General features: G+C 39.9%; 1 protein-coding gene and 1 long non-coding RNA gene across 3 annotated transcripts in view; both read left to right on the top strand.

Moving 5' to 3' along the window:
• The window catches only part of LOC148127181 (uncharacterized), a 155,232-nt gene that overhangs the window by 97,646 nt on the left and 36,681 nt on the right, over positions 1-20,905 (top strand). The window lies entirely within an intron of this gene.
• The window catches only part of KRI1 (KRI1 homolog), a 78,742-nt gene that overhangs the window by 24,867 nt on the left and 32,970 nt on the right, over positions 1-20,905 (top strand). For both annotated transcript variants that reach the window (XM_026716710.2, XM_026716711.2), the window contains exons 8-14: positions 1,119-1,196; positions 2,144-2,289; positions 4,725-4,845; positions 4,957-5,052; positions 5,170-5,340; positions 6,985-7,060; positions 13,667-13,764. In XM_026716710.2, coding sequence (XP_026572495.1) covers positions 1,119-1,196; positions 2,144-2,289; positions 4,725-4,845; positions 4,957-5,052; positions 5,170-5,340; positions 6,985-7,060; positions 13,667-13,764 — 786 coding nt within the window. The remainder of the gene's footprint in view (positions 1-1,118; positions 1,197-2,143; positions 2,290-4,724; positions 4,846-4,956; positions 5,053-5,169; positions 5,341-6,984; positions 7,061-13,666; positions 13,765-20,905) is intronic.

The raw sequence follows: 20,905 nt of genomic DNA, 5'->3' as shown, positions 1-20,905 counted from the left end.
ACGGGCCATGCAAGGCCCCTGTGGGCCCTGTTTTCGGCTGGCAGAGTGCTGCAGGAGGACTGGATTGGACTGAATTACAATTATGTGGCCTCAAGTAAGTACTTGATCTGGACAAAAATCAAGCAACATCCTGTTAATACTACAGTTTAATGCCAAATTTTACATACTGTAGGTCCATTTAATCTATAATCAACAATCGGTAATTGACAGCCATTTCTATTTACTATCCTAGAAATTTACCTCTGCTGTTAGATCTTGTATTATCATGTTTTTATGCTATTGTATTTTTATTATTAGTTGAATAATAAAAATACAATAGTATAAATAGCTTTTCTGCCTGGAAAATCAATTTACTATTGAACAATGGGGTATACATTTAGAAATAAAAAGTTTAGTGGAGTATGAAGAATAAGTAATAATGTCAACTCATGAAGCTTCCCTAACCTGCTCCACCATGCCCCTGGCCACACAACCACCCAGCCCTGCAAGGTCTAACACACCCTGATGTGGCCTCAATGAAATTGAGTTTGACACCCCTCTATAGAATAACTAAATATTTATGAACAAGCTATTTAAAGTCTCTACACTAATTTCAGCCAAGAAAGCTGGAATATCTGGAAATTTAATTATTTTCAGCTAAATTGGAGCAGCTTTATATCTTGCTGATTCTCTGCAGCTGTGCTGAATAAATCATTTGCCATGTGGTAGTAGGGTCAACTGTCTTATGAGAATCTGGCCATCCAGTGTTGTCAACTGTCAAATAAACTTAAAGATAAATGGCAGATATTAGACAAAGGATAATTTGCTTCCTAAAATAAACAACCAGTCTAAACTTCAGTATCACCCAAATCTCTTTCAAGATAGCCCAGGTATTACTTAGGCTTTGAAAACTTGGGTTATAATGGAGAAAGATTGAAAACACTGAAAAATTTTGAGTGGCCAAATATATATTGATTTTTTTTAAGGAGGGGCAAAAATAAAGTATGAATATTTTGACTAAAAATAATCTAACTCAAGGATGAATTTGAAAGTAATTTAAAATGCAAATAAAAATCCTCACAAAATGATGCTGGAACTATAAAGGGGTGTTAGTGTAATACTTAATCTCTTTCTTTCAGGAACATGAGGAAGCAGACTATATCAGCTGGTTGAAAGGTCAAAAGAAGCTAGAAGCAGAGAATGAACTTCAAGATCTGGCTAGTAAAGGGCTGGGGACAATTGATGTTGGATGACTATACAAATGGGTTATTTTGGTTTAGCATATAATTGATTCTTGTTGATTGAATAGGCCCTATAATAACACTTATTCAACTGACTTGTATTATTCTCTGAAAATAATCTATTTACTGATCTAGAACTTCCATTTGAGAGTACTAAGAAAGGAAGGACAGCCTTTATTCTTGAGCATTTGAGTAATTTCTTTTATTGGTAATCTTCTGGCTAATTTTAATTGCAAGTTGCAGCAATAAAATAATGGAAGGAAAAAGGCTCATTATGAAGGTGGCAGTATCATAAAACCAAAAACTTGAAAGGTCTTGTTAGTTTTCTCTGTGTCTCATCATAGTCTGTCCACCACCTTCCATCACCTATATGATCAAATGGTCATAAAAGAGTTCTCTAGATCATCCCTGAGCAAAGAAGTGGGCTGACAGTCATCTTTGGAGCAGTGGTGGGATTCAAATATTTTTACCACCAGTTCAGTGGGTGTGGCTTGGTGGGCGTGCTTTGTGCGCGTGCACCCACTTTGCGTGTGTGCGTGCCAAACGCGCACTATGCGCAGGCACAGAGGCATTTGCACAGGTGCAGAGGCGTTCTAATTCACCTGCAAGCCTGCATGATCCCGGTCGTTTCAGCAGCTGCCATGCGGCACTCTTCTGTGCCGCTCAAAGCAGCTGCGCTTCAAATTCAGAGGATAAAGGTGAGTCTAGGTGTCTGGGCAGGCGGGTGGGCCCAACAGCAGAGTGGCGGAGAGAACCGGTTTGGTCTCTGCTGCTCTTCACTGCTACCGGCTTGGCAGAACCAGGCTGAACCGGTAGAATACCACCACTGCTTTGGAGTGAATTTAATGGTGAGTCTAGTTCATATTTTTATTCTTAGTAATATGTTTTGGATTTCATCTGTGTATTTCTAATTATCTCTACAGATACCACTGAAAATATACTGGAATGATCCGAAACTGGATGAAGGAGAGCAGTTTCTGAGAGATTATATCTTAAACCAATGTTATAAGGAAGGAAGCAGTGAGGAGGAACAGGAGCAGGAGCAGGAACAGGAGCATCAACAGGAAGGGTCAGTACTTTTTTGTTTGATTTTTTTCTTCCCCTTCAAAAATGGAGAAAGAGTGAGCTAATAGGAAAGGAATTCATTGATTTCTCACAGTCTACTAATGATGTATTACATAGATCTATATTCAAATGTATATATAAAAACTTTGAGGTTATCACTAGTAGCTCATTAAGAATGTAACTCGGTATATAGCAGCTATGAAAAAGTCAATTCTATGTTAGGGGTTGAAAATAAACTTGACCATATCATGATATCCTTTGATACCTTTGTGAGACATTCAAACTTGGAATTTTGTGTACTGAAGCGGATGTGGTAGCCACATTTGAAAGAAGAAGTGATAGAATTGGAAAAGTATGGAAAAAATTCTAGAATGATTGGGGGTTAGAACATTGTCTCTCTGAATGGATGGATCTGTTTCATTTATGAAAAAGCAACTGAAGGATGATGTGACTCTGATGTATAAAATCATATATGATGTAAGGAAGATGGCCAGAGAGAAGCTTCTTCTCTTCAGACTTTAGAACTAGGGGTCATTCAGTGCAGCAGGTTGGAAATTTAAAAATAATAATAAAAGAAGGTTCTTTGCTTGGCACATAGCTATTGTAATCTATGGAAATTCATTCTCACAAGATGGGATTTCCACTGACTTGAATAGCTTTAAAGAGGGATTGAATAAATCCAAGGTGAATAGACCTGTTATACTGAATGTTACCACAGATGTCTGGGAAGCATGTCTCCAACTACCAGTTACAAGGAATATTGGTAGGGAGAGTTATCTCTCCATTTTCAGTTGAGCACCCCAGAAACACTGGTTGATCACCGTGAGAAACCAGTTGCAAGACTACCTTGGTTTGATAATAAGGCCTCTGTTTTTACATAAATTTGATCCTAGTATTAGAATAGCCTAATTCTTCCAACATTTGCTCAGTATGTTTGCATGCAATCTAAGCATAGCTTTAGTTACCAGGCACTGCATAGAATTACATACACTAGCCTGTTTTTGTCTCTCCTTTACTTCCTCTTCTGTTTTTCAACTGTTAACTAGACTGACAACATAGTAATTTGTCCAATAGTGTTATAGCAATCTCCACAGTCCTCCTAAAACCATGATGGCAAACCAATGGCAAGCATGCTGGAAGTGGCATGCAGAGCCATCTCTCCAGGCACGCCAGCTGTCGCCCATTGTTCTTCTGGGTTTTGGCTAGCCAGATGGTCTTTGCGTGTGGAGGAATGCTGGAAACTTAAAGCTCAGGTTCCAGTTTCCCGTGTGTGGCTAGCTGGTCTTTGCGTGCATATGCATGCCAGAAACTAGAAGCTCAGCTTCCCAGCATGCACACCAGGGAGCTGCTCTCCCAATTTCTGGTGCTGCCGCACACACACGTTTGGGAGCTGCTCTTCCAGCTTCCCACCCCCTCCCTGTGTGCGCATTCGTGCACTCCCATTCCAGCATTCGGTGCAACACTGTCCTAGAAATTCAACTTTGGTCCTATTGGGTTCTTGAAAGATTGTTTGATTTCTGTGTCCAATCAGGGTAGTTGTGAGAAATGGCGATTGGTTATTGCTAGGGGCATATTTACCACCAGGCTTTTTAATTGAAATATGGGTCCAAACTTTTTGGAGTAAACCATGATGTAGCATTGACACCATAAGATTGGTGTATTCCATTTAAGTGCTATACTTTGTAAAACAGTTCCCTTGATTTAAAATTAATTCTTTTGCCAAATATTGTAAATTGTTCTGTATCTACTAAAGCAGGGCTGTCAAATTCCCGGCCTGCAGGCCAGATGCATCATGTGCTGGCCATGCCCATGCCCAGTTTAATGAAGAGCGGAAAATCCCAATATGTCATGTGACGCTGTCGTGAGTTTGACACTCCTGTATTAAAGTATAATAATGCTTTATAAATAATTTAGCTACAATTTAGATATAACTCCAGTGGAGATAGGACTTATTTTTGAAATAACGCTGCTACTGAGAATTCCTGAAGGGTTACACAATGTGCTAGGGCAGAAAAGGAATATTGAATTGTAGAAAATATTTCAGCTGTGTTTGATCAAGTCATCATTTCTTAAACTATTTGCTCCAGGACCGCTTACCTCTTCTAATTATGGAAGACTCTAAAAGAGCTTTCATTTGTATGGGTTATATTTATCAACATTTAAACATTAAATATTAAAATTGATGCATTTGTAAAATATTTATATATTGAATATATTAAGTTTATTTGATATTAACATAAATAGTTTTCATGAAAATTCCCAATATTTTTAACAAATTAAGTTACATTGTTTTAAAGTTTTGCAAGTATCTTTAATATCTGGCGTTTTGATTTCATGAACCCTTAAGAGGGTCTTGGGACCCCCAGTGATCCTAGGATCATACTTTAAGAATCACTGACTTACGTAATACTGTGTCCAATATGTGCTGCCTCCCCATAGGCCACCTGGAATCCAGCTAGCTGTTTCAGACTCATCAGATGAGGGTGAGTTCTTCTTAAAGAAGCAAGAAGATTTTGAGCGCAAGTACAACTTTCGTTTTGAGGAACCTGAAGCACAACATGTAAGTGTGGTAGAAGTGGGTAGGAATCTGAATGGGAAGGCCAAATGCTCAGTTCAATAAATATTGAATAAAATCCCCTTTCTCTTTTCACTCCCATTCCCTCCCTAATAGGTAAAAACATATCCCCGCATTATTACAACATCTGTGCGTCGGAAGGATGAGTACCGCAAAGAGAAACGCCAAGAAATTCGGGAGCGCAAGAGAAAAGTGAGTGGCTTGGAATCTGGACTAAATCTTGACCCAGTGTACCTCATTAATCAATGGTTTATCTCTTAATCAACACTCTAGTTTCCTAAGTCATGGACTTACTAATTTGTTTAAAAGGAGAGGGAACAGAAGCAGCAGGAGCTGAAGCACCTGAAGAACTTGAAGCGTCAGGAGATCCTGGAACGGCTAGAGAAGCTACATAAGATCACTGGTAGAGCAGGTAACAGTTTTCAAGAAAGTGACCTGGAAGGAGACTTTGATCCCCACCTGCATGACCAGCTTATGGAGGTGAGTAGTTGATCTTCCCTATTTGCTTAGACAGAATAAGACATAGTCTGCTGTAGTGTAAATCTGATTCCTACTTTCCAAGTTTAAGAGTATTGATTGTGTGGAACTGGGGCTGTGGTAGAATAGCAACCAGCTTAAAGTCACCTAGGGAGTTTATGGCACTAGTGAAATTTAATAGCAGAACTGCTCAAAATTCAGTTTTTTTCTTTGTTTTTTGCATGACATGACAAGTCCTTGCCTGCCTAAGTACTTGCTTATTGTAAATATAGATGTGGCTTTGTGTACAGCTGGTGGATTGACCATTTTTGAAGAATATGGGAACTGAATGTATGAACTAGAAATGCCTGGCAAAATAACCTTCCCAAGAACCCAGCAAAATATTTAACTGTTAAAGGCATTGTCCTTAAAGCCGCTGAAACTAAGGAGAAGTAGCTCAAAAATGTTCACTAGAAAACAAAGACAGTCTTAAGTCTTTCTCTGTAAATGATATCATTCCTTAAACCTCCTGGTGGGTTCTAGACAGAGTATTACTGTGAGAATTAGCTTAATGTCAACAATTCCATTCAGTGCATGCAGCAAATAAAAATTCCTGGAGCATTTTTGTTTCTAAAGAGTATAATTTACTGAGCAGTTATGGATATGGAAGTATGATATGAAACCAATTCTAATGGTTTCGTATGCAAACAACATAGTTTAAAAGTTACCCTTTTCCCTGGTCCTCCCTTTGTCACTTTATTCCATCCAATCAATTATGTTCAGTTTATTTGGGGAACAGACTCTGGTGAACTTTCCCAGCCGGTGACCTTAGAATGCTGGTATGTCTCCCCTTGGAGTCAGTGCTCTTACATTCCATTACCCCTTCCCTTACATTCCAACCCACTCCCTCCCCCTGTTGCTTCTTGTCTGACTGTGAGCAGGGTTTGCGAATCAAGCCATGACAGGATGTGCCTGGATTATTATTATCAATCATTATTATTATCAAATTTATTTGCCACCCATCTCATAGTTCAAAGCGACTCTTGAGTGGATATTATATAAATACTATATTAGATATATTGGATATTAGATAAATACCTTGAAGCTGTATATAAAGGTGTTATTGCTATTTACATGCTATGTTTTGGGTAAAAGTTGGTGGTGCAATGATTTGTTTCTGTAGGGATAAGCCCCTCTCATTAGGTATAAAGGCCTTAATTATTTAAGTATTTTTACTTGGTAATAAGAATAATGGTAAATGTAAAGAATAAAGTTAAAAGTAAATAAGTAAAAGGTAAAGAATAAAGGTAAAGGGTAATAAGGGTAAAGGAAAACATATGCAGTTTATCTTTGCCAGTTTAATATACTAGCATGTTAATATTTTGATAAAATTTGTGGCTCCCCATTATTAAAAGCTCTAATTGGTTGCATATGAGCTTCTGCTGCAAAGGTAAGTAATTACAGCATCCAAACAGTTGAAGATCATATCTGTTTTGAGGGATGCGTTTGTCACATGGAGCAGGCACTGTATCCACAAAACAGTTTCAATCAGCAATACTTTTTTGTTTAAAAAGATCAAATAGGGAGGAAAAATGTGGCTTCAAGAATGCTAAAGATTTATTTCCTTCAGGACAAATAAATCTTGAATGTTATCTTTTCCTTATCTAGAATTATTTTGGGGATGTGTACTATGGAGTTGGTGAAGAAGAGAAACCACAATTTGAAACTGAAGAAGGAATTGATGGTATGTTGGGACATCTTGGAGCAAGGGAAAGTTGCTATTCATGTGGAAAAAAACCCAGATATTTTGGGAATTAATATAAGGCGTTTATAATCAACTCCATAACCTGGAGGACAGACTCCTGGGGAAAAATGATAATTTTTTAAAAGGACCATCACAAAATTAAGGATATGGCAAAAACTCTGTATGAAACAGCTGATTGGATTCTCCATGCCTGAGATGAATATGTATGGAGCCTTGGTGGCGCAGTAGTTAGAATGCAGTATTGTAGGCTAACTCTGCCCACAGCCAGGAGTTTGATCCTGACCAGCTCAAGGTTGACTTAGCCTTCCATCCTTCTGAGGATCTGAATTGTTGGGGACAATATGCTGATGTTGTAACTGCTCAGAGAGTGCTGTAAAGCATTGTAGAATTATTTATTGGCCAAGTGTGATCGGACACACAAAGAATTTGTCTTTGGTGCACAAGCTCTCAGTGTACATAAAAGATATAAGTGATAAATCATAATCGTAGGTAATATAGGTAATAGGAAGGATACGAAGAATAATAGTTGTTATGTCTCACCTTTACAAAGGAGGTGAAAAGTCCAAACTTCCACTGAATACAAACAGGCAAGCAAATCCAGCAATTATAGAGTTAACTCCTTTGAGCCGATAATGTTCTTGGCAGTCTCACACACGCTGTTTGCCAAGTCCGACCAGATAAGAGGAATATAAATCACACAAGTTGCCACAACACAAAATACACCGAGGCTTCTCTGAATAAGTCACACGTTGTCCCGTACGAAGCTCTCAGAGCGAACACACCCACTTTTATTCCCTGTGGGATGTGTCAGTCACTCAGCTCAGTCTCTGATTCATCCCTTCCTCCTGCGTTGCAGCTCACACTTTGGCCTGCGACGCTGCCTCGCATCAAGTCAGCATTCGTCTGCTTGATTCTCTGTCAGAGACTCCGATATGCCCTCCTCCTTCTCCTGATTAGCTTCAGGTTTTCCCTCTCGGTTATCTGCCGACACCTGAGGCACAATCAGGGAGGAAGGCATTGCCGAAGAGGAAGGTCCTGGGGAGGAAGGCACCCCCAAATACCCCTCTTCCCCATCGCCCGAGTCTTCGTCCTCTAACAATGCAGGCTCAAGCCTCAGAGCCACGACAAATAGTAATACAATCTTAGTAAATAGTTTGACAGTATTGTGGGAATTAATTGTTTAGCAGAGATGGCATGGGGGGAAACTGTCTTGGTGTCTAGTTCTGGTGTGCAATGCCCTATAAACATCATTTTAAGAGTAGAAGTTAAAACAATTTATGTCCAGGATGTGAGGGGTCTGTAGATATTTTCACAGCGCTCTTTTTGACTCATGCAGTATACAGGTCCTCAGTGGAAGGCAGGTTGGTAGCCAGTGTTTTTTTCTGAAGTTCTAATTATCCATTGAAGTCTGTGTCTGGTTGGGTTGCAGAACCAAACCAGACAGTTATAGAAGTGCAGATGACAGATTCAGTCATTCCTCTGTAGAACTGTATCAGTAGCTCTTTGGGCAGTGTGAGCTTTCTGAGTTGGCGCAGAAAGAACATTATTTGTTATGCTTTTTGGATGACATTTTCGATGTTAGGTGTTTATTTTAAGTCTTGAGAAATTATAGAACCTAGAACATTGAAGGTCTCTACTGTTGATACTGTATTGGCTAGTATTGTAAGAGTTTAGTTTAGTTGATTGTCATTGCACCTCGTACAACGAAATTAAATACCATCTTCAGTGTACTATGAAAATAAACACAAACACACATCCTTCACATTCTATACATTGAATTGAAAACCCCTAGTATTGCATTAATATTGCACTATACAGTAGAATTCAGTAGAGCTACTGCCCTGGGATAGAAACTGTTTTTCACCCTATTTGTACTTGTTTTTAATATTCTGTACCGTCTGCCAGATGGTAATAGTTCAAAAAAAGGGTTCCCAGGATGAGATGGATTTTTGAGAATGTTTTGAACGTTTTTAAGAAGAACTTTTTTCTTCCAAAGAGGGGAGACTCTTCCAAAGAGGGGAGAGGGCAACCAATGATCTTCCAAAGAGGGGAGAGGGCAACCAATTATCTTCTGGGCAGTGACCTTAATCCTCTGGAGTGCTTTCCTATTCTGCCACTGTGCAATTGGCAAACCATACAGAGGTGCAGTAAGTTAAGATACTCTCTATGGTGCAATGGTAGAAGGTCACCAGCAGTTTTACATTCAATGGTTGTTTTCTGAGAAGTCTCAGGTAGTATAATCTCTGCTGAGTCCTTTTGACCACTGCTGCAGTGTGAGCACCCCAGGTCAGTTCCTCTTTTATGGTAACACCCAGAAACTTAAAACTGGCCACTTGCTCAACTCGGTCTCCATTGATAAGCAAGGGCTGGATGTCTGATCTGTTCCTTCTATAGTCCACCATAAGCTCCTTGGTGTTATTGGTGTTGAGGACCAAGTTGTTGTCTCCACACCACAAAAACGACCGGTCCACCTCATCTCGGTAGGCAGACTCATCCCCTCCCCTCCCCCGGAAATGAGTCCCACCACTATTGTATCTTCTGCAAATGTAGTAATAGTATTACTAGCGTGAGTGCGAATGCAGTCATGCACATCAAGAGTATAGAGTAAGGGATTTAACACAACCCTGTGGTGTACCATTGTTAAGAATAAGGGCTGAAGAGGTATGATTACCTAATCTGACCCTCTGTGAGCAGCCAGACAGGAAATCCATAATCCAAAGGCAGATTGAATAAGAAGGTCCAAGTTCCAGAAGTTTAGACACTAGTCTAAGAGGTGATAATATAGGATGGTTTCTCCTAAAGTCTATCATCATTTCTACGGTTTTGAGTGTATTTAGTTCAAGATTGTTCCAATCGCACCACAAGACTAGTTGTTCAACCTCCTGTCTGTATTTAGATTCGTTGTTGTCTCGAATGAGTCCAATCACTGCTATATATCACCTGCAAACTTCAGTACTTTAACAGAGGGATCTTTTGAGATGCAGTCATTGATGTATAAGAGAGAAGATAAGTGGAGAGACCATCCCTGTGCTAATTGTACAGGTAGCTGATGTGATTTTGCCTAGCTTTACCTGCTGCTTCCTGTCTGTTAGGAAGCTTATGATACACTTACAAGTGTGGTCAGGCACAGCTAGCTGATTTAGTTTAGTTAGAAGAATATCTGGAATGATGGTATTGAATGTCAAGCTGAAGTCTACAAAGAGGACCCTTCCAGAGGTCTTTGGAGATTCAAAATGTAGGATGTAGTGCAGAGCCATATGAACAGTATCATCTGCTGATCTATTTGCTCGGTAGCAGATCGATGATGGTTTTCAGGTGGGCCAGCACTAGCCTTTCAAAGGTTTTCATAACTACAGGTGTTAGAGCAAATGGTCTGAAGTCATTTAGTTTCTTGATGGAGGGTTTCTTTGGCATTGGGATGATAGTAGAGTGTTTGAAGCAAGAAGGAACATAGTACATCTCTAGTGATTTATTAATGATGCGGGTGAAGATAGGGGCCAGTTGGTCAGCACAAGCTTTTAAGCAAGAAGGAGTTATCTTGTCTGAGCCTGGTGCTTTTCCTGTCTTTTGTCTCTTATCTTGCACATCATTTTCCATTATCACCAGAGGTGGAGGGCCCAATGTAATGGGGTCAGTTGTAGGAAATTTGACTCTTTGTTGATGTGTCTGAGATGGGGATTGTGGAGATAGGTGGCAGTAGTTTCCTCTCAAACCTACAGTAAAATACATTCAGGTCATCTGCCAGTTATCAATTTCCTTCAGCATGGAAAGGAGTTTTGCTGTAACTGGTGATATTTTAAAGAGTTTTCCACATGTTTGCTGGTTCATTTGTCGAGAACTGATTCCTTTGTTTTTCAGAGTAGCTTCTTTTTGCTGCTCTGATCGCCTTTGTTAATATGTTTCTGGCCTGATTGTATTCTATTGCCTTTTCTGTAGGCTTCCTCTTTGGCATGACATGGCTGCTTAAGTTTAGCTGTGAACCAAGATTTGTTGTTACTGTATATTCACAGGTTTCTGGTCGGCACACATAGGTCTTCACAAAAACTGACATATGATGTTACAGTATCTGTGAGTTCATCCAAGTCTGCAGATGTATCTTTGAAAACATTCCAATCAGTGCAGTCAAGGCAAGCCTATAGCTTTAGCTTTGCCTCCTCAGTCCAAGACCTCACTGATTTAATTGTTGGTTTTATGTCTTTGTCATAAAACCAATGATTGAATGAATCATTCAATGATCAGAGTGTCCCACAGCTGCTTGTGGTAAAGACCAATAAGCATCTTTTAATGTTGTGTAGCAATGGAGTGGTATATAAGTCTTAAGTGCTATTGTTATTGCTATGTTTCAGATGTTAGGCCAGTATACAAAATGAAATGGGACTGTTCTGGATAGAAGTGATTTGGGGGATAGGGAAGAGGAACTGTGAGAAAAAGTCACCAGGTTTCTATGGTGACAGCACATGTGGATATTGGTGGAAATAGCAGCAAGAGTTGGTAGTGCTGGAAAGATCAGCAGGAGAGTCAATATGTGGGACATTCCTATATGAGAAGTGAGGGGAAAACATGAAGTAGGCTTATCTCCCATAAAATCACTGAAGGATCTCTTTGGACTTTGTTTTGGCAAAATATGCAGAACAGCTAAAGGATTATGGGTGTCAGTCTGTGCTCCATTCAAAATCCAAGAAATAAACACTCAGACTCCAATGGTTAGAGCAAAGTTTTTCCTTTTACTGAATTTCAAAGTGGAAGCTACAGGGAAGATTCTGAATCTAAAGAATTTGGCGCGCAGATCACATATACAAGTGGATGGAATTGTTCCCCCCTCCCAAAGTCCAAAAGACTCTTCCAATTAAAAGTTCTGAATATGATCATGTGGGCATCTTCAGGTGGTGATGAGGCCTCTGTCCGTTGACCTTGACATATTTTGATAAAACTTCGCAGCTGCGCAAAAGGAAAGAAAGCTAGGTAAGGAAATAGAAACTTAAGGACAATAATTTATACTCCCCCTCCTCCTTCTCATCTACAGCACAGGAATGTAACACCTCCAGCTTTCTTCCCCTCCAATTCCCCCCCTTCCCCCGTTACTAATGACAGCCGAAAGAGAGCAGTGAGCATAGCAGTAGAAAAGATGTAGAAGAGATCTTGAGGCTGACAATGGGCTTTGTTATAGCAGACCTTCCAGAATGCAATTGATTGCTTCTGGTTCAAACCAAACCATTTTCCATTGCATGCAACCCCTAAATTGCATTGCATACACCCCTAATGGTGTATTATTATCTGAAACAAGTACTTCTATTCTAGTTTTATCTACCCAATTGTAGCCTGTGGTTGCAAATATACTATACCATAAACTTAGTTAACAAATGGATTGGCTGTTTGTTTCAGAGTAGATAAAACAAGCCACAATACAGTACCATATAAACTGCAGTTTACATAGCACACTAAGATAAATATAGATTTGGTTTTGACTTGGCAGATGGGTTAAATTGTGGTTGGTGGCTTAGCATATATATATATAGCAATAGCACTTAGACTTGTATACCACTTTATAGTGCTTTACAGCCCTCTCTAAGCAGTTTACAGAGTCAGCATATTGCTCCCAACAATTTGGGTCCTCATTTTACCCACCTCGGAAGGATGGAAGGCTGAGTCAGGTGAGATTTGATCTGCCAAATTGCAGGCGGTTGGCTGCTGCAGAAGTAGCCTGCAGTACTGCACTCTAACCACTGCGCCACCGAGGCTCTTTAATCTTAATATCAATATTATTAGTAGGAAAATACATTAGCCTGCATTTTTCTATAAAGATATATCTAATACTCCTGCCTCTTATTTTCCCCACATTAATCCCCTTATGAGATGGGTTGGGCTGAGAGAGAATGGTGGCCCAAAGTTATCCAGCCAGCTTTCACATCCAAGGGAAGAACTTGGTTTCCTGGCTTCTAGGCTAGCATATTTTCCTTCTGTGGCCCATCCTAGTTCTCCCAGTTGCTTTTCCCTGATTCCCAAACTTCCCTGCTGGAGTTATTTGCATTTGACAGTTTTTCCAGACTTTTCCATATAAAATTGCAGAACAGATATGTGATATAAACATTTTTTTCTTAGTTTGTAGGCTTTTTAAGAAACACCTTGTTGGTCACTGGTGAAAACATTAAATTGATTAAGATGATTATTTTGGCTGAAAATTGCTTGGAGGATTGGGATATTAACTGTAATATGAGAATTAACCATATATATAAGTTAAAAAACACCAATGACAATTTGAAGCATGAATTAAGCCTTTTTTAGGAGGAGTAATTGGTACACTTTGCTATTTATTATGCAGGACATCCCTAAAATAGATTTAGAACATTGTAAAATTTAAACAAGGGAATGCAGTTGCATTAAATAATATTTATAATGCAGTATTTTTTATCCAGATTCTATGCCGATTTGTGAGTATGCATTGAGTACAGTAAGAGGGAAGCCCAATGAACGCTATAGTATTTCAAATGTGTCCTCATGGGATAATGAAGTTCAAGAAGCTATAAGAGCTATAGAATCATTGCTTAAAAACACTTTCTCTTCCCCCTTCTTTTACTAAAAATTCAGGTGAATGGAATTGGGACAAGTGGATTGGAAGGGATGATGGAATGTGGCAGCAGCAGGAGGAAGATCACCAACCACATTGTGAGGACCCTGACTTTGTGGTATGTTGACTTCTTAATGATTCTAACTGTATATGGCACAAGAAACGGAAACTGTTGTCTTCTGGCCCCTTTGCACTACAGCTAGAGCTGCTTAGACCAGCAGGTAATGCTCCAAATTTGGAAGACAAATATTAAATCCAAGTACAGTCCACAGGCAGTATAACTCAAAGGATTAAAAATACTCAACAAAAACTGAGATGTATAATTACATCTCAGAGATGATTGAATCTATGGGTTTGGCTTGATTTTTTTCTTAGTCTTTTACAGAGTCTACAGACTTTCCTGTTAAAATCTTTTTGTGCAGTATTTGTTCCACTGTGGTGGCTGCAAACTTTAGGATTCAAAAGAAAAAGAATTGTGTAAGGACCTGCCTCAACTGCTCCTCAGGAAAGCATGACTCTTGAAACAAGTAGTTATCAAAAGAATCTTTTACTGAGAAAGTGATTGCGGAGAAGTCAGGTGGAATCTGAGGTTACTGTGCAAAGCATTAGCTATTCTTTCCCATTCACCAGTCCATCAGTAGCCAGACAGTGTTAAAAAGGTGTTTTGAGAACTCCAAGGCATTAGCTTGATAGCAGTTCGTCCCCAAGGTGCAACAATCTTGGTGTTAGAGTAGAACCGGCAGGGAGGAAGTCTATCATGTCTCTGAGATAGTCTCCCTTCCTAAATCTCATACAGTTACAGCAAAAGTAAAAGCATGCAGAGAATGCAACCCCTATATCCTCCTTCCCCTTCCTCCATGGGAATGACAGCATCCCAGAGGAAGACTCACATGCTGTCCTCCCAAAAGAAAGAGGGCTTATACCTGCAGCACATAACAATAAACAGAGAAAAACAACATTTAGTCTCATTTAGGTTTATTAGGGTATTGGTTGTGAAACTTTGATAAATTTAGGGGGGGTCTAATGTGGCATTGATTAACCTATTCATTTTGAGCAGTGGGAAAATCTTTCCACACTACCAAGTATTGAAGGGTCCCACAATGTTTATGGGAACCTAAAATTTCCTTATCAAAATGTTGTTCATCTTCCACCATAAATGGTTTGCGAATGGGGGAAGGACAGGCCTCAAAGGCGAGGACACCTCAATTTCAACAGACTACAATGAAAAAAGGGGTGAACCTTGTGAAGGGACTTGGGCCGATCTAATTCTGTTGTAACTGGGTTAATGATGCCATACAAACTTAGGTCCCAACTTCTTAAAAGGTTGCAGTGACTGTAGGTAGCGTGTGGAAAAGTACACCTAATCCCCTACATTATACTTCTTTGGCTCAGTTCTTTTCTTGTCTGCTTGACTTTCATAAGTTTCTCTCTCTTCAGTAAGTGCCTTTTGCATGACCGGCCAGGTGTTTTGTAACTGGCTGATCCAATGCTTTAGTGAGGGGATCACAGGATCCTTGATGGGTAATTCAGGCTTAGGTTTGAAGTTCTGACTGGTTGCGACTTGGAAAGGGGTGAAACCAGTACAGAATTGTTATAAGCCGCTTCTACAAATGGTAAAAGGTTGGTCCAGTTGTTTTGTTGATAGTTGATGAAACATCTAAAGTACTCCCCCCCCCCCATTCATTTGCGGTTGGTGACTAGAACTAAGTCCCTGGTCAGTACCTCCACAACTCATAGGTGAATTGAACTTCCCTGTCTGATATGATGCATTGGACTGTGCCATGTAACCGGTAAATGTGATGCAAAAACAATTTAGCAAGACTCCGTGCCATTGGTATCTTTTGGCCCAGAATAAAATGCATTCGTTTGGAAAATAGGTATGACTGCCAAAATTACTGTGTTCTTTGCACTTTCAGGGAGTTCTATGATAAAGTCCATAGACCAGAGTGCTGATGACTCGGCCACAATTTGAAGGAGCCCTGCTGTTTTATCCTATATTCTCGTTACAGAGGCACACACAGGGCAATTGGACACATAGCTCTCAATGTCCATTTTGAGGGAGAGCCACCAGAATTGTCTTTTTATTAAATGTATTTATGAATCCGAAATGCCCTGTCGTTTTTGAATCATGGCATGTCTGCATAATCAAGAGTTTTTGACTAGCTGGCACATAGAGTTTTGCTCCCACCCAAGCTAGTCCATTCTGGATGGAGCAGATATTATTGTGGTTGCAAAACCACTCATCATCTGTTAGTGCCTTTTTTAGGGCAGAGGCCACATTGCTGCTAACTGGTAGTTTTTCTCTCTACTGCGATCTAGTGGTTACTTGGGCTGCCAGTTGACGAGATGGGAGCATTGGTTTGATTATTGCCACTTTGGAGCAATGGTATTGTAACTTCCATGATAGCCAGGAAATCCCCACCCCCAGGGAGTAGCACAAGGTGAAATTGAACCTCTGGAAGTGTTGCACCCAATGTGCTTGCTTAACTTACGAGGGGTCTTCAGTGCTTCCAGATTTTCATAATGAATCCATATCTGGAAAAGGATTTTACTCCCTTCTAAGAAGGGCCACTAGGACAGGAATGCCCATCTCACAGCATAAGTCTCCTTCTACCATACGGCCCAGTGTTCCTCGGTTTCAGATAGTTTCTTTGAGGTGTAAGTACACAGTTGTAACTCTCTGTTTTCATTTTCTTGCATTAATACTGCCCCCACCGCAACATTGCTGGCTTCAGCTTGTATGATGAAGGGGTTGTTGGGTTGTTTGGACAAATGAAGGGATTAATTGCCTGTAAAAGTTGGCGAATCCTAGGAAGCTTTGTAACTGCTTCCTAGAGTGGGGCGGAGCCCATTCTAACACTGCTCTGACCTTTTTGGGATCCATTTTGATTCCCTCACGGGAGATTTGATAGACCAGGTAATCTATTTTGTCCTGATGGAATTCACATTTGAAAAGTTTGACATAGACATAGAGTTTAGTGGCCCAAAGTTTCTGTTTTCACATGTTCTGTTTCAGTCTTGCTGTAGATTAAAATGTCATCTAAATATACCATCACCCCTTTATATAGATGTTCATGCAGTACCTCATTAATAAGTTGCATGAAGACTGCGGGGGCTCCATAGTAATCCTAAGGGAAGCACTTTCAATTGGAAACAGTTTAGTGGGCAGTTGAAAGCAGTTTTCCACTCATCCCCCTCTCTAATCCTAATGCGGTAAGATACTTGTAGCAAATCCAGTTTAGTAAGAAATTTCCCTTTTGCCAAATGAGCTAATATGTCCTTCATCAGAGGAAGGGGGTACATATTTTCTATGCATACTGTATTCAGGCCATGCAGTCGATGCAGAGACGAAGAGCCTAATCTTTTTTCTCCTGGAACGGGTCTGAGGACACCACCCATGGTCATGCAGGTTGGATAAATCCACAAGTTAGGTATTTATCAATAAGCGCAGTTTCTTCAATTCTCTAGGGGTTATTGAGTATAGTTTTGGTAGCTTTGCCCATGGCATGATTTCAATGGCACAGTCCGTGGGCCAGTGTGGTGGTGGTGGGGATTCATCTGACCCCTTTTCATTGAATATATCCCCCAGATCTCTGTATTTTTTGGGAATGGTGGGAAGGATTTTCCCTTGTATCATCACACCAAGTTCATTGCACGGAGAGGGGTTCATTGGGATTTCTCTCTGGCTTGAATGCTGGTTGATCGTCTTGAATTTCATCATTCCCCTCCTCCAATTCACATAAGGATTCCACTTTTTCAGCCAGGCCAACCCTAGAACAAGGGGTCTCTCCATCCTTGGTGCCAATATGAAATTTAGGACTTCTGAATCCACATTTCTATGGGTTTAGTAGCAAAAGTTGCAGGGATGCCTCCCGCAACCAAGCCATCTAATTGGCAGAATGCGACTGGGACTTTTTAGCCTTTTTGGCTGGATGCCCAGTTTCTCAACCGGCACCAGGTTACCAAGTACCTGGGACAGACTGAATCTAATGGGGCCCTAAGGGTGGCCTTCAGCCTCGACCCCAGGAAATGAAGCTTTCTGGGGACAGTCATGAATGTAATCAGGCCACTTATCAAGGGATTAGAGTCAATATTGGTTAACCCCTGGTCTTTGTCTACTGAGGTCGGAGTTCCCTCCATCCGCATACAGACGGATGACTGAACAACTAGCCTCGTGGTGCGACTGGAACAATCTGGAACTGAATACATACAAAACCACAGAAATGGTGGTAGACTGTAGGAGAAATCCTCCCATACTACCACCTCTTACAATACTAGACAACACAGTATCAACATTAGAGACCTTCAAATTTCTAGGTTCCATCATATCTCAAGACCTAAAATGGACATCTAACATCAAAAATGTCATCCAAAAAGCACAACAAATGTTCTTTCTGAGCCAACTCAAAAAAACTGCCCAAGGAGTTGATGATACAGTTCTATAGAGAAATTACTGAGTCTGTCATCTGTACCTCTATAACTTTCTGGATTGGTTCCGCAATCCAACAAGACAATCACAGACTTCAGAGGATAATTAGAACTGCAGAAAAAACAATTACAACCAACCTGCCTTCCATTGAGGACCTGTATATATGATAAAGAGCTGCAGTTGCGCAGTAAGCAAGCAAGTAAGCGTAAACAAAGTTTTCCCCAAGTTATGCAGTTCATTCTCTAAAACCTCCAGCACATTTCCCACCTCCATAAAGTCCAATTATTTCACCCTCCCCCCATTACTATGGAAGCTGAAAGATGAGAGAGAAAGGAAAGGAGTCTTGAAGGCTGACATTTGGCCCTCCTGCAAAAAAGGCATTAGCCCTAGAAAAGAAAACAAATTCGAGATAAAAGGATACATTTGACAAGCAACAAAAAAGTTTAAGGTTTGTCAGGATATTTCGGACAAAATGCCTGTGTGAGCCTAGGGGCTCAAAAATCTCGTTCATTTACCCATTCTGACTGAAAGGGAGGAAAATGCTTCCAAACAACCAAATATTGGAGTCGACCCTTTTGTTTCCTTGAGTCCAACATTTCTTTAACCTCAAAATGTTGTTCAAAAAGGGAGACAGGCAACTTCTTGTTACATTGATGTTGCTGTATACAATGTATAACATCAATGTAACAAGAAGTTGCCTGTCTCCCTTTTGGTAAGTTGCTTTTCTTTATGTATGTATTTATATATTTTTACTATCTGTTTTTTTTATTAATCATAAAAACAAAACAGATACTAAAGAAATAAACACATAAATAAAAATTATTTTACTATTCATCTTGATGTTTCTTCTTTGCTTAAACATCAAGATGAATAGTAAAATATTTTTATTTATTTGTTTATTTCTTTAGTATCTGTTTTGTTTTTATGATTAATAGTAAAAGCAGATAATAAAAAAATAAATAAATGCATAAATACATAAATAAAAAAAGCAACTTACCAAAAGGGAGACAGGCAACTTCTTGTTACATTAATGTTATACATTATCTGTTTCTGCTTAAATCAATATATAGCAACATCAATGTAACAAGAAGTTGTATGCATATATAAATGAAAATTTTTAAATAAAAGTGTTTTAATTTTTTTAAACAAAAACATAAAACATAAACCATCTTCAGTTACATAGTGTGTTGGTTGTAGAAATCACTTGTGCACCAATCTCTGCAGTCTTTCCTTTCCAATTTGCATTAATCCTTATATCATGCTAAGCAATTGGCCACCTTCCTGGGCCAAAAGTACTTGCTAAACAATTGGCCACTAAACGAGCACCTGGTCATTAAGTGAGGACCAGTTAAATATGGGTTGCCAGCCACATGGCCACCTGCCTGGGCCTTGCCAAGGCCTCCCCAGGCCTTGGAAACAGGCCAAAAGCACTTGCTAAGCAATTGGCCACTAAGCGAGCACCTGGTCATTAAGTGAGGACCACTTAAATTTGGGTCGCCAGCCACATGGCCATGCCCACCCCAATCACATGACCACGTAGCCACTCCCACCCTAGCCACATGACCAAGCCACACCCACAAATTAGGCCACGCCCCACAGAACTGGTTGTTAAGAAATTTGAATCCCACCCCTGTCTAAGGGTCTTAGGTAATTGCAGTTGTACTGCCACAGGATTCACTATTTATTCAATTGGGAAAGGTCCAACATATTTAGGTCCCAATTTTTTAAACTTTTGTGTGGTTTGTAAATGCTTAGTGGACAAGAAGACTTTGTCCCCCACTTGATACTGTTTTTGTGGATCTCTCTTTTTATTAGCTTGTTTCTTATAAGCTTGATGAGTATCATCTAAAACTTTATGGGTAACTGGGCAGGTAAGCTGGAGTTGGGTTATCTACTCAGTTAATGACGGAACATTGGGTTTCTCTTGTGGAAGTTTGGGTATGGGTACAAAGTCTTGCTCTGAAGCTACTTTAAATGTGGTAAAACCAGTGCTACTGTGAACTGAATTGTTATGCTCCATCTCTGCAAAGGGCAAGAAGTCAGACCAATCATCTTGTTGATAATTTATATAGCATCTAAGGTATTGTTCCAATACCAAGTTAGTTCTCTCACAAGCCCCATTGGTTTGTGGGTGATGGGTGGAGCTTAAGCCCTGGATGGAGCCCAATAGTTTCAGGAATTCTTTCCAAAAATTTGAGGTGAATTGGACACCCCTATCTGAAATTATCCATTCAGGAATACCATGTAACCTATAGACATGTAAAATAAACATTTTAGTTCAGGTTTTTGCAAATGGGATTTTTGCACGAGGTATGAAATGAACCTGCTTGGAAAATAAGTCCGTTACCACCCAAATAACTATATTTCCCCCAGTTTCAGGCAATTCCACTATAAAGTCCATAGAAATTTCCTTCCATGGAGCAGTTGGCCTGGCTTCTGTAGTAAGCCAGCCAGTTTACCAGGTGGCCATTTGGCCAAAGCGCAAATAGGGGAACTAGCCACGTAAGCTTCGATGTCCTTTTTTAAAGTAAGCCACCAGAATTGTCATTTGATCAAATGTAGGGTTTTCACAAATCCAAAATGTCCAGCAGCTTTTGAATTGTGAGCTTGTTTTAAAATGGGAGCCCTCAAACTAGCTGGTATATATAAATTGGCCCCCACCCATGCCAAACCATTTCTAACCGTACAGTCATTTGAGTGGGTCAGGAACCAATCATCTAGTTTAAAAGCTTACTTTAACTGAGCAGACAAATCTTTTGATAGATCAACATCTCCCTTTTTCTGGGCTCTATTAACCATTGGAGCTGCCAATTGTTTAGTTGGGATGATG

This window comes from Pseudonaja textilis, chromosome 2 (genome assembly GCF_049901715.1).
Source record: "Pseudonaja textilis isolate UNSWEBS1 chromosome 2, rPseTex1.2, whole genome shotgun sequence".
Taxonomy (NCBI): Eukaryota; Metazoa; Chordata; class Lepidosauria; order Squamata; family Elapidae; genus Pseudonaja; species Pseudonaja textilis.
This window is presented reverse-complemented; position numbering and strand designations above follow the sequence as displayed.